Consider the following 14677-nt stretch of genomic DNA (forward strand, 5'->3'; position numbering starts at 1 on the left):
GGTACTGGGGGACTATAAACTCCAGTGGAACCGTACCCCAGCAAAAAGTCAGCCAGTCAGTATCATCGGGAGAGGAGTGAGAAAACTGGCAAAAAGTAAAATAAAATATCGCCAATGCACATGACCATCACAATACATAATGCCCAATATCTGGACATGTTCCCATTTTCATTTAATTATTTATCACCGGGGAGAAAAGTTAGGAAATTAGATGGCAGCAGATTTCTGTGGTAAACTCACTGGGACAGATCTTACAAAGAATTACAAAGAATGTACAGCACAGAAACAGGCCATTCGGCCCAACAGTTCCATGCCAGTGTTTATGCTCCATGTGAGCCTCCTCCCACCCTTCTTCATCTAACCCTATCAACATATCTTTCTATTCCTTTCTCCCTGATGTATTTATCTAGCTTCCCCTTAAATGTATCTATGCTAGTCGCCTCAACTATTCCTTGTGGAAACGAGTTCCACATTTTTACCACTCTCTGGGTGAAGAAGTTTCTCTTGAATTCCCTGTTAGATTTATTAGTGACTATTTTATATTTATGGCTCCTAGTTCTGGTCTGCCCCGCAAGTGGAATCACCTTCTCTACATCTACCCTATCAAACCCTTTCATAATCTTAAAGACCAATATCAGGTCACCCCTCAGTCTTCTCTTCTTCTCTGCCACAATGGCAGTGGAACTTTTGGTGGGATGGGACTTCTATCCGCCCCATGTCTACACCCCTAACCCTGGATGATTTCCTGGAGCACGATTTTAAAAGGGCAAAACGGGTGGGTTGGGGGCAGGGGCCAATCAAAATCGCTGTTTTTGGGAGCGGGCAGACATTCCGGCTGGAACCATTTTTGAATGAGACTCAGGCAAATCTGTGTGCGTGCGTACAGCAGTCACCAGGAAGTCCCGTCCCCCACTTAAATCCGGCTGGCTGATAATTAAAGAAGTAAATGTACCTCATTGAGGTACTTTATTTTTTGTGTATTGGATAGTTAAAAAGATTTTAACATTGCCTGGGCGGCTTTCGCATGGCTTCCGAGTCACGCCTGGTGAAACCAGACGGGAAGGACCGGATCAGGCAAAAGTAAAGTAAATAAATTAAATAACATTACATTGCCAAATGCAAACAAATTAAATAATCGTGCCTTGAAAAACAATGTTGTCTGGACCCCCACCCACCCCAATTCTGATCCCGATGTCTGCTCTCTGATCCCGATGTCTGCCCTCTGATCCCGACATCCGATGTCTGCCCTCTGATCCCGATGTCCGATATCAGCCCTCTGTTCCCGATGTCTGCCCTCTGATCCCGATGTCTGCCCTCTGATCCCGATATCTGCCCTCTGATCCCGATGTCTGCCCTCTGATCCCGATGTCCGATGTCTGCCCTCTGATCCCGATGTCCGATGTCTTCTTTCTGATCCCAATGTCCGATGTCTCCACTTTAATATTTGCTTTCCCGCCCCCCCCACCATTTCTATCCTAACTGCCATTGAGGTCTCTCTCTCTTTCTTCCCCCCCCGCCCCATCCCACCCCCGGATGTGCAGCTCCTGTCAATTGGCTGCCGGGTGCAAAACCCGGAAGAGGCTTTGATTGGTCTGATTAGGGTTGCGATCGTTCGTAACCCGCTTACTTCCCTTCCGGGTTTGGCGCCCGCAAATTACCTCCCCCCACCCTGGACTCTTCTGCTGACATATTAAAATTGTGCACGTGGAGTCAGAATAGTTTTGGTGCTTCTGCCTCCAACAGATCACCTCGGGTGCGGGAGGGTGGGAGGGAAATATCTGTGACTCTTGCACAGCAGTGCTGGCAGAAGTTTAAAAAAAAATTGGAATTTTTTTTTCCTCAATCTCTCACTTTGATTAGTCCAATCAATCGCTCTGCACACTAATCCTAGTGTCCCGTGTTGCCAAGGTGAAAATCATGGGAAGTGCATCGTATGATGTATTGCGGCCACTTGCATCCAATTACAATTCACCTCCTGCATATTTGGGGAGACAAATTGTATATCTGATGGCACTTCTGGCAGGAAATTGTGGAAGTGGCATCAGATGGTGCAGAGTCAGCACTCATCTCCCTGCCTGATTTTTCCTTCCTTGCCCAACCAGATTAGTTTACTGACATAACTGAGGAGGAAATTTATTGCTTCTGCCACTGTGTAAATCAGAGCTATGGGCTTCCTTAATCTAAATATTGTTTCCAATATTTATAAAAGAAATTATGTTCTTCATTTTTTGGTGTAAACCATTGGCTCTTGTATCTCTCATTTAATGTAAAAGTGACAGTGAACCCCTTCTGTTTGCTGCTATCTTTAGATTATTACAGTACTTACTCTGTGAGAGCACAGAAAGGAACATCTGTAGTTGGAGCCTGTGACTTGCAAGTTACAGTCGCTCTACTTCATATAAATGCAGCTTTTGTACATCTGGTCTTGATCAGCTGCCACTCCTTATACAGGAAACTAAACAAGACAGCTTGTTTCAAGAGGAAACTGCTACAACAACCTCCTAGACTAGTTATTGCACTGACAGCAGTATGGCAACTTTCCATCGCCTTCCACTGTAATTTTGCTTTATTTATCTCTGCATCCTCCTGAAATCCAATCATTTTCCACAGGGTCATTGGCTTGTCTCCATGAAGCAAACACTTGGCAGGAATATTGTATTTATAAAGACATTCCAGCATATGTCCTCTAAGACCAAAAGCCTAACACCACTTGCAAGGGCCTGCGCCTGTATTAAAACTGGCCAGTAACACTGAACTTTTAAAGGGGCTCTGCCCTTTCATTAAGAATTATTTTTTAATTTGGAAACACCTGATGCTATGATGTAAATTGTGTTGAATCGTATTGTTACTTGTCTGCGATATCAAATGAAGCATGTTCTTTTGACACTTCTCCCACCCCTAACAAAAAGATGTTTGTCAATTTTTTTTAATGAAGACTGCACCATTTTAAATCTTTACAACATTCTGGAGCATGCTTTGAGTTTCTCTAACATTTTCAAGTAGTTAGTTCAGCAACTTTGCTGTAGAACTTTTTGGTAAAATTTTGGCTTTTCACTCGTAATAAAAATCCAAGTTTCTCTAAGACTGAGAGATTAAATGATTCATGTTCTAGAAGCTTGAACTGAAGATCCAACCTGCAGGGTTGTATATATTTTTTTCTCTAATGCCAAGGAACATGGCTGCATGTTTGACTAAATACCTGGAGAAATCAGACATATGTTTGTGTTCTTAATGCCAAGGATCTGATGCAGATTGATCTGACCAGACTTATTGCCTTTTAAGTACCTCCTCTTTATCCATTTTTATCATATCCAATTTCTCTACTACCTCCTTCTTTACTATGACATTGGTAGCATCCTCTTCTTTTGTGAAGACAGATGTAAAGTACTCATTTAGTACTTCAACCATGCCCTCTGCCTCCACAAGAAGATTGCCTTTTTGGTCCCTTAGCGACATCGCTCTTCCTTTGACTATCCTTTTACTCTTTATATATTTATAAAAGATTTTAGTGTTCCCTTTTACGGAATCCTCTAATTTTTTCTCATATACTCTTTGCTCTTTTTTCTATTTTCTATTCTCCTCTGTATTCTGCTTGATTCTATATTGTATTATGAACCTGACATTTATCATAAGCCTCCTTTATCTGTTTCATTTTAATCTCAATTTCTTTAGTCATCCAGGAACCTCTAGCTTTGGATGCCCTTCCTTTCCCCCTCTTGGAATGTTTTTAGTCCGTACCTGAATTATCTCTTCCTTCAAGTCCTCCCATTGCTCATTTACTGTTTTACCTGCCAATCTTTGGGGGTGATTTTAAACCCCAAAAACAGGTGGGTTCGGGACAGGTGGGAGTTGAAAATAGTTGGTTTTTTTGGGTCACGACCGCAAAATTTTTGGACTTGGCATTCCCAGTGGGAAGCCTGTACTTTTCTGCTCCGACGTTAAACCCGGAAATAAATCCAGGATCAATTCTGTCCCCCCTTCAACCCTCCTTTTATACCTTCCCTATTTCTCCTGAATATATTATAGATAAATAATGGCTCCAAAATCCATGGGGTGGTTGGAAATCCAGTGTAAGTGCTGAGATATAAAGTACCTTCACTGCTGATACTGGCAAAGACTGCAGGGTCAGGGGGTGGTTCCTGCCTTGCATGGCAATGGTGGGCACTCATGCCAATAGGGGCACATCTAGAGTTCCCACCCGCCGAAGAGGCCAGAAAGTCTGACAGAAGAGCAGTCTGCCGGGGTGCCATGATGTCCCCCCTTACAGCCAAAAAACAATGGGCAGTTGTACCGAGTGGTCCCCTTTATGTATAAAAAATAAATTGTGGTCCTCTTTCATCTTGGTCAGGACCCCCAGATAGGCACCATTTCTGCCATTTGACATTGTGGTATACTTGGTCTCACCACAGCTACTGGCCACTGATTGAGAGGCCAGGGATGTGGGAACCCCAATTTTTGGAGTGGTCTCCTCCAGTCCCACCCCCCCCCCCACTTAAGCCAGTGCTCTTGTAAGGGGCATTTAAAGGCTTCACCTTTTACAAAACTATACAGAAATTCTCCTGCAAGGCCGGGTTCTGACATTTCTGTGTTGTGGCCTAAATTGTGGTCCTTCCAGTGGACGCCTGTCAAAGTTACAGCAGGAGTACACTGGAAGGGCCACAGATTCTTGGGGCCAATTGCATCAAGAAATTAACTTAACTGCACCAGATCAGTACTAAAAAGACTTGTGTCTTGTGGTGTAAAGATCTTTTCATGCAAAATGTGCCCTAAATCTGTGCCACACCTTAGAGCAGTACAACTCATTATATTCATTACCATATTAAATGCTGCAAAATTTTCAGACATAATAAAATAATTACACTGCTTCCTAATGATTCTCAGGATTTTTAAAACAAAATGTAAGAATAATGCTTGTAATCTCATTGTAGTAATGTTCTTTTTCTCACTGATAATTTAGGTTGGAATTATGCAGTATGGTCATAAAGTCACACATGAAGTCAGTCTCAATCAGTACAACACAACAGAAGATCTCCTAGAAGCTGCTAAAAAGATAAAGCAGGGGGGTGGAAATGAGACGAAGACAGCTCTTGGAATTGAATATGCCAGGTTAGTACTCTGAATGTAAAATCATTGGCTATAAACTGCTTTATAATGTATATGATTATAAATGCAGTGTGGTGATGACTCTAAGGATAGCTGAGTATATTTTCAGGGGGAGTGGGTATCTGTGCAATTGTTTCTGTTTCTTTGCTATCATGTCCCCATTTCTCTGATTCATCCTGTAGTCAAAAGATTAGGACCTAGACATTAGTGTGCTATACACACAGAAATTTAAATGACAGTGGCTTAGATTTTGTCTTCAGTGAGCATTAACACATTATTGTAATTAGTATATCTGTTCACTGGGTGTATCTTCCACTACGCTCAGTAGCGAGCAGATTAAAATATTCAAAAGACTGTCTGCCAGTGTCTAGGTCAGAGGTGTATGTGGTTGTTGTTGAAATGTATCAAAATGAACCTCATCCAGAATGAAGGTAGGAAACAGCGAGATCAATGTATTAGTTGAGACCCTTCTCCTTCCAAATGTCTGAACACATGGTTGTGGTCCTGTGCTGCTAATGGGAGGACAAATGTAAGGAATCTTACAACACCAGGTTATAGTCCAACAGTTTTATTTGAAAATCACAAGCTTTCGAAGCTTACCTCCTTCGTCAGGTGAGTGAAGCGTTCTAAAAACACATATCATATATTAGGCTGGGAGGCGATCACAGCAATCAAAGGTGTCATTGGTGTTCAGACAGGTTAGCCACGGAAAACATTACATCCCAGTATACTGAATACACAATGGGTCAGATTACAAAGACAGAGAGAGAAAGAGACCCGAAAGGCAGAGAGAGAGAGAGAATGTCCAGTTGGAAAGAATGTACAACTGGACATTCTCTCTCTCTCTGCCTTTCGGGTCTCTTTCTCTCTCTGTCTTTGTAATCTGACCCATTGTGTATTCAGTATACTGGGATGTAATGTTTTCCGTGGCTAACCTGTCTGAACACCAATGACACCTTTGATTGCTGTGATCGCCTCCCAGCCTAATATATGATATGTGTTTTTAGAACGCTTCACTCACCTGACGAAGGAGGTAAGCTCCGAAAGCTTGTGATTTTCAAATAAAACTGTTGGACTATAACCTGGTGTTGTAAGATTCCTTACATTTGTCCACCCCAGTCCATCACCGGCATCTCCACATCATGGCTAATGGGAGGAACTGTAGAGGCATCTCAGGGAATTGTGGCTATTTTGTTGTCTTGAAATTGATATGGTGTTTCAACACTCATATTGAAAAAATAGAAAATTGAAAGGTTCCATACTATCAGTATGCAAAACTCATTAAAGAAAATCAGCTGCTGAAGTAAAATATTTGATAAGGTGAAGCCAATTTATTACACTATTCATTCAACTTTGGTTAATTTGATATAGCTGTTATCAAGTGCAATATAACTATCTAATGTCACTAAAGAAATGTTGCCCCCGTTTACTTTTCCCAATACTTCTGCACAGATAGATCATTCTTGATTATGTAATTATTGTCCGTTGTGAAGACCAGGGCCGAAGAGGATATCCCTCCTCTTACAACCTCCCCCACCAGGACCTCCATTGTAGTGTCAGAAAAGCGAGGGGCCCTTGAAGTACCTGCATCCCTTGCGATGTCTTTAGTTGCCTTCAGGTTGCCCTTTAAGAGGTGCAGGCTGCCTTTAAATAGCTGCAGGAACGCTGGAAATTGAAGGCCCCGATTAGGTAAGTTGCCAATCAACAGCAGGCTAAAGCTGGCAGCCCGCCTATTTCATTACAGTGAGGGCCCCCGACCAATTTAACAGTCCTGTCCCGCCTGTTTGATTAGGCACACACTGCTAGCGTCGGGCCGAGAACTGGCCCGAAAAGTATGAAAATTCGAATAAGTTGAGAAAAGGTACATGTAATACCAGTAGTCTGTTGGGGTTGATTGATAATTCTGGAGAAAGTTAACAACTGGAAACCTATCCTCTGCTCCTCTTGACAAGTGTATGCAGCTACTGAAGTAACAGAACAATCAGTTCTTTTATTGAGTGGGCTCCACATGCATGCTGTAGTGCTGCTTCCAATGAACAAGAGGTCAGCACACAAGCAATCTGTCCTAACTGTACTATTATCCAGGGTAGCATCTGTTCATGAGTCTGATTACACTGCACTACTTCTACACCTTTCTTTGCAGCCTTTGATTTTAACTTCAAAGTCCAGAATGATTGGATCAAGCCAATTTCCAGTGATGCCAAAAATATACAATTTTATTGCATGCTAGGAAATAAGTATATGTAAAAAAAACGGTTAAACTATTGTTTGTTTTTAGGTCTTGTGGATCTTTTTAACAGAAATTGTCAGCATCTACTATGCAAGATTGTTGAATGTTAAATCTCAATATGTATTATCTGACTTTCCGGTGTTGAGTCTGCTTACGTTAAAGGGCATCAGACCAATCTTTTCCCTTTTTGACATGTACTCACAAGAAAACTGAACTCGAATCTAATATTCACATCTAAAGTTTACAAGATGCCTAAATTAGCCTGTCTTTGGACTGTCTCAATCTTAATCATATGCAAGCCAACCTTATCACAACCAGAATGCAGACGTACAGAGTGAAGTGCAGAATTCCTACTCGCCAGTCATCACAGCTGAAGTCAGATGCAAAGATGCATTAACTCAGATAATGAGGCAGTCCATGCCCGCATCAGCAAGTCTTGGACAAAATCCAGGCTTGGGCTAATCAGTGGCAAGTAACATTTGTGCTACATAAGTGGCGATGACCATTGTAAGAGGTTCAGAAGGAGACCAAACCAATATGGTGTGTAGCAAGTATATTTTATTAATAGCAGATTTAAAAGAACACATAGCAGTCACAGAGTTAACAAGCTGACTCACTAGCAAAGCACAGTTCTTACGCTTAAGAACGGCCCGGTAATTTCAACAAGTTAAAGCGATTAATACAACAAAAACAATGTTACCCAGGATGCTGTTGGGAGGAGGGTTGATGTCAGGGCTCTTCCTACTCTGCCTCAACATTTGGAACTTCTTGTATTGTTTTAAACCTTGCTGTTGTTTGTTTTCTTTTCAGTCCAGCTATTGTGGGAGATTGATAGCCTTAGATCAAATTAAGGGCTTCGATAACTGCCAGATCTCATCGACTTATCATTCACAGCCCATCAGTTTGGCTATTGTGGGAGATTGATAGCTTGCTAGATCTAGTCAAGGACTCCCCCCATTTTGTTATTAGCAACCCGTCAGTTTGGCTATTGTGGGAGATTGATAGTTTGCTAGATCGAGTCAAGGACTTCTTGGCCTGTTGAAAAAGCATGCTGGGATACTTAGATGTTCTAGGCAATATCTTACACCATCTCCAACAAGAGAGAGACTAACTACCTCCCCTTGACATTCAATGGCATTACCATCGCTAAGTCCACCTCCAGCAATATCCTGGGGGCACCATTGAGCCAAAACTGAACTGGACCAGGCGCATAAATACTGTGGGTACTAGAGCAGCTCAGTGGCTCAGTATTCTGCAGGCGAGTGGCTCACCAGAGGGCTCTATGTTCTTTAAATTTTGGGCCAACTACTGAAACAGCTGAACTAATGTTTAGTAGAGTATTCTACAGCACAAGAAGTGAATTTATATTTTAAAGTCTGTATTTAGAGAGAAAGGTGAGCGGTGTCTATTATTTTATGTATTGAGAAGAGTAGAGAAATGCATGTTTCATTGTGTTAAACTGCTTACTATCTATTTGTCGGATCAGAGGTCGAGTCTTGGTCTGATAAGAGTGGACATTCAGTCTGCTTTTGAAGAGAGGGGAATCATGTGGTAGCACATGATACATTGCAGTAGGGTGCAAGGGCTCTCTGTTATGATTCCTGGGTATCACTAGCATTTACTTAGGGTCAGAGGGATCTTGGTGTGCAAGTTCACAGATCCCTGAAGGCGGCGGAACAGGTAGATAAGGTGGTAAAGAAGGCATATGGGATACTTGCCTTTATTAGCCGAGGCATAGAATATAAGAGCAAGGAGGTTATGATGGAGCTGTATAAAACACTGGTTAGGCCACAGCTGGAGAACTGTGTGCAGTTCTGGTCGCCACACTACAGGAAGGATGTGATCGCTTTGGAGAGGGTGCAGAGGAGATTCACCAGGATGTTACCAGGGCTGGAGCGCTTCAGCTATGAAGAGAGACTGGGAAGATTGGGTTTGTTTTCCTTGGAGCAGAGGAGGCTGAGGGGGGACATGATTGAGGTGTACAAAATTATGAGGGGCACAGATAGGATGGATACTAAGGAGCTTTTTCCCTTCGTTGAGGGTTCTATAACAAGGGGACATAGATTCAAGGTAAAAGGCGGGAGGTTTAGAGGGGATTTGAGAAAGAACTTTTTTACCCAGAGGGTGGTTGGAGTCTGGAACTCACTGCCTGAAAGGGTTGTGGAGGCAGGAACCCTCACAACATTCAAGAAGCATTTGGATGAGCACTTGAAATGCCATAGCATACAAGGCTACGGACCAAATGCTGGAATATGGGATTAGAGTAGACAGGGCTGATGGCCGGCGCGGACACGATGGGCCGAAGGGCCTCTATCCGTGCTGTATAACTCTATGACTCTATGACTCTATGTTGGGCAGAAAAATTTTACACTCCAGATCATAGATTTGAGGCCCACTTATGGAAGTAGCTGGTGCTGATGAATGTGAGAAAATATGCCAAAAGTTTGTGCTCAAGATAACTAAGGCAACATGCAGAAGAGCTATATGTGGCTCACAAAATACCTCTTTGTTTTATTTGACGTCTCTCATCCCTGCCTCACTCCATTCTTGCTGAGATCAACCCAACCGACACTGTCCCCACCCTTAAAACCATCATTGTTACTCCTCTCCTCAAGAAACCTTTCTTCAACAACTCCACATTCTCCCATTAGTGCCCTGTCTCAAGTGTTCCTTGCCTCGCCAAAGACCTGGAGTGTGTTGTTGCCTCACAGTTACACTTCCAACTCTGCCACCAACCATTTATTCATGTTCCTCCACCCTGGCTTCCAAGATGCCCATAGTATCCAAACTACACAGGTCAAAGTCACAAACTACACCCTGTGTAACTGTGACCATGGGCTCAATTTTGAAATGATGGCGGGTTGGCAGTGGGGGAGGGGTGAAGGTGTGCATGGCAAACCCGAATAAACAAAACTTATGTTTCCGACGCGATCACATCGTAATTGATGGTGATTAATGTGCTCTCCAGGTTTCGCACCCGGCAGCCAGCCTGATTGACAGGAGCTGCAATGCGAGTGGTGGGGGGGGGAAAGAAAGAGAGAGAGTGAGACGTCATCTGGCACTGGAGCGGAAGATCAGGGGGGATGGGGAGAGTGGAAGATTGGGGGGGGAGAAGGGAAGATCGGGGGGGGGGAGAGGGGAAGATCGGGGGTGGAGGGGGGAAGATCGAGGGGGGAGAGGGGAAGATCGAGGGGGGAGAGGGGAAGATCGAGGGGGGAGAGGGGAAGATCGAGGGGGGAGAGGGGAAGATCGAGGGGGGAGAGGGGAAGATCGAGGGGGGAGAGGGGAAGATCGAGGGGGGAGAGGGGAAGATCGAGGGGGGAGAGGGGAAGATCGAGGGGGGAGAGGCGAAGATCGAGGGGGGAGAGGCGAAGATCGGGGGGGGAGAGGCGAAGATCGAGGGGACATTGTGGGGTGACGTGGGGGAAATTGGAGAGGGAGACATCGGACATCGGAGCAGGGTGGAAAGGTAGGTTGATTTTGCATTTTAACTTCGTGCGATGGTTTTTTATTTAATTTATTTTGTTTATTTTTGACTGATCCGGCCCTTCATGCCTGGTTTCACCAGGCATGAATCAGAAGCTACGGGAAAGCCGCCCAGGTAAATTAAAAATCGTTCTAACTACCTAGTATGTCACAAGTAAAGTGCCTAAAGTACCTCAATGAGGTACATTTGGCTCTTTAATTATTATTCCGCCGACTTTAATTGCCACTGGGACTTCCGGATTCGGGACGCCTGCGCGCACACAGGTGCGTCCGTGGGGAACTCGGAAGTCGGCGGGTTGGAGCTGGCTTCCGAACCCGCTCTGCATTTCTGCAATTTTCCCAGACCCCCACCTCCAACGCACCCGCAATTTACGTGTAAATTCAAGCCCCATGGCTCCCTGACTTCTCTGCTGCCTTAGTACTGTTGTGCACTCTATCCTTCTCCAGTGCACTTCTCTGCCGTCCACCCCTGAACAATACTCTCTGCTGGTTCCATACTTATTTAATTCAACACAGGCAGTACATTTCTGTCAATTCTTTTCCTGCTCTTCTCACATGGTTATCTCCAATGTATCCCAGGGATTCATCCTTGGCCGCTTCTTTTCACTTGGTGACATTATATGGAAGCACATGGGCAACCATCATATACACACTGATTACGTACATCTCTACCTCACACTTTTCTACATTGATCCACGGGGAGTTGCCACACTTTCAAATTGCCTGTCTGATATCAAGACCTGGATGATCCAAATCTTTCTCCAGCTGCATGACAAAATTAAAGCCATCCTCTTCAGCTCTCACCAGGAACAGTTCCATCAACCTTTCCAATCTCAAGCTGAATCAAGTCATCTTCAACATCCACTCCATTACCAAAACCATTTTTCACCACATCCATAACATTGTCCATGTGCACTCCATTGCTCCCCATCTGCTGCTGAAAGCCTAATCCATTTCCTCCTAGCTGTCCTCAAGCCTCCACAGTTGTACCTCATTCAAAATGCCACAGCTCGTTTCCTCTACCTAACTAAGTCTCACACTCCCATCACCTTATCCTCTCCAAACCCCATTGATTTCTCTTGCCTCTGCGTGTTGATTCCAAACTTCTCATCTTTGTTTTCATATCTTTCTATGGCCTTGCCCCACCCTCCCATATTATATCCACAGATACACACCTTCCAATTGTTGAACATCAGATTTCTCCTCACACCTCGCTCCCTCTGGTCCAGCATTGGCGGCCATTTGTCCAGCCACAATATTCCTGCTCTCTGGAACTCTCTACCCTATTCCCTCCACCTGGCCCACTTGTCTTTCTCACTCCCTGCTTTCAAAAATCTCCTTCAAACATTCATTTTTGATCATGTTTTTGGTTCCCCATTCTAGCCCCTCTATTCTATTCCCCTTTCCCCATGCTCGGTGTCCATTTCCTCCTTATTGTAAAATGCCCTGAGAAATGAGGAAGCCTTGTGTAAATATAAGTTGTTGTTGCAGTTACTGATGGCTTATTTAAAAAAAGAAAAACCGATAAGATATTAGTTTGTCTTCCAACTTGTGAAATGGTTTTGCAAAGCATTAAAAACATCTAGTGGTATTTTTACATAGAATATACAGCACAGAAACAGGTCATTCAGCCCAACAGGTCCATACCGGTGTTTATGCTCCACAAAAGCCTCCTCCCTCCCTACTTCACCTAACCCTATCAGCATATCCTTCTATTCCTTTCTTTCTAATGTGTTTATCTAGCTTCCCCTTAAATGTATCTATGCAAGTCGCATCAACTACTCCAACGAGTTCCACATTCCAACCGCTCTCTGACTAATGAAGTTTCTCCTGAATTCCCTATTGGATGTATTAATGACTATCTTATATTTATGGTCCCTAGTTCTGGTCTCCCCCACAAATGGAAACATCTTCCCTACATCTACCCTATCAAACCCTTTCATAATCTTGAAGACCTCTATCAGGTCACCCCTCAGTCTTCTCTTTTCTAGAGAAAAGAGCCCCAGCCTGCTCAATCTTTCCTGATAGGTATAACCTCTCGGTTTTAAGCCAATAAGTTTCAGTTAAGACATTTGAGTTCACAGAAGGACAACCCATTATTGTACTCCTTTTATGAATTGGCAAGCTATCTCGGGGAATAATGTATGCAGTCTATTTTGGGATAGTGGAGGAAAAACCGGAACATGGAAAGGTCAAATGACATGCCTGGTTCAAATAACTGCAAACATGTCAATAAGAACAGCCCTGAGTTAGCATGAAAACATTTCATATCTTCATCTTATTACTTTCTTTTTTCTAATTTTCTCACTCAATCAAATAGGGATAAGAATTGCTTTGTGTAGCATTGTTTATGCATTCAAAAGAATGTGACACATAGCGACCGGAGCAGTTCTTCTCCATTACCTCATTAATAGTTTGTAACCTGTTTAATTGCTGAAGTGAGCCACAAGTAACAGCATTTACATAGTACAGTTAATGGTAAGGCTACTTGAAACAAATTCATGGCATTAAGCGCTGCTGGCCTCATTATTAATAAAGTCTGATTGCTTAAGGATATGAAGTATGACAAGCTCAATTTAGGATTCATATCTTACCCCTTTCATTTGTTATGAAAAATGCCATTTTACAATAATAAGCCCACATAAATTTTGCCATAAAAGTGAAGGCATGCCCTTTGGCCATATTAGTGCATGCAACATTACTTCCAGCTGCATCTTATAACCTAATTTCCTATGTTCCAGAATGTAACCACTCTGTTGTCTCAAGTTTTAAACATGTTGCTTTTATACCTCAGCTATTGCTTCAGCAATTACATTATTTTTCCTGATGTTGTTCAGTCCTGATCTCCAGAGTGCATGAATGTACAAAAAGCTTCATGTTCCCAGCATGAAAAGCAGCTGGAGTGGACAGACTTATTCCAGAGGGTACTTATAACCGACCTCTCAGATGGCCTGATCTCTCAAAGCATCTTGAGTTGGCAATTGAGAAAAATAGTTAAAGGCCATTTACAAAGCAGCATCTGGGCAATAGTTCATTTTCATACACATTACCCATTCTTTCAATAGCTATAAGCATGATTGCTGATTTAGCTGCCTGGACTGAACTATAGTGCAAATTCAGCACCTCTGCAAAAGGAACATGGGTTGGAGATAGGGCTGCAACAGTATATGTTTTTTAATTGACACTGCCTTTGAACACAGATCCGTACTGGAAGCATGAGTGCTGAGTTTACCCTTATTTGATAAAAATTGCATTTTTAACAAAAATATGCTGAGAAAGGGACCCAGTCTTGTAATGAGACATGTTCTTAGCACCAGCATGTTTTAAAAATAATAATAGATTTATTAAAGAAGAATATTAAGAGAACAAAGGGTCCTTGGACTTGGCAGTACTCTGGACAGCTATTACTGCCTGGCACTGCTGCTCAAATAATGACTTCGGCTCCACAGAACTCTGGAAGCTGCAATGTGTAATTATTTAAATATTGGCCCGGAATCTGCTCCAAAAATAACAGAGAGCCAAACGGCGCTCACCGTTATTTAAGGGCAAATGGAAGAGCAACTTCTGGCGAGTGCACATGGACAGTCAAACGCGCAAATCCAGAAGTTGCTCTACCAGTTGCAATGCTCGTCCAAAAGCTGTGCGGGAAGGACAGCTCTGGGTTGTTTAGGTCTAAACTAACTTTTAACAGCGTGGTTAATCTTAATCACTGCCAAACAACCTCCCAGGCACTAAAAATTAACTTTTAAAAATGTGGAATCTCATTCCTTCCAATTTTAATTGTTGTTGGACATTTTTTTTTAAAATTTATTTTTGTTTTTTTACTTTTTCTTTCTGTCTCTTTTAGCTATGTCTATT

The 14677-nt window shown here is 43.0% G+C and overlaps 1 protein-coding gene across 1 annotated transcript in view; it reads left to right on the top strand.

Annotated features, from left to right (window-relative positions):
* itga1 (integrin, alpha 1) overlaps positions 1–14677 on the top strand; it is a 193649-nt gene that overhangs the window by 65474 nt on the left and 113498 nt on the right. Inside the window, exon 7 of the mRNA XM_067985617.1 lies at positions 4958–5106. Within this exon, the coding sequence (XP_067841718.1) occupies positions 4958–5106 (149 nt within the window). The remainder of the gene's footprint in view (positions 1–4957; positions 5107–14677) is intronic.

Source organism: Heptranchias perlo, chromosome 1 (assembly GCF_035084215.1).
Source record: "Heptranchias perlo isolate sHepPer1 chromosome 1, sHepPer1.hap1, whole genome shotgun sequence".
NCBI classification, from domain to species: domain Eukaryota; kingdom Metazoa; phylum Chordata; class Chondrichthyes; order Hexanchiformes; family Hexanchidae; genus Heptranchias; species Heptranchias perlo.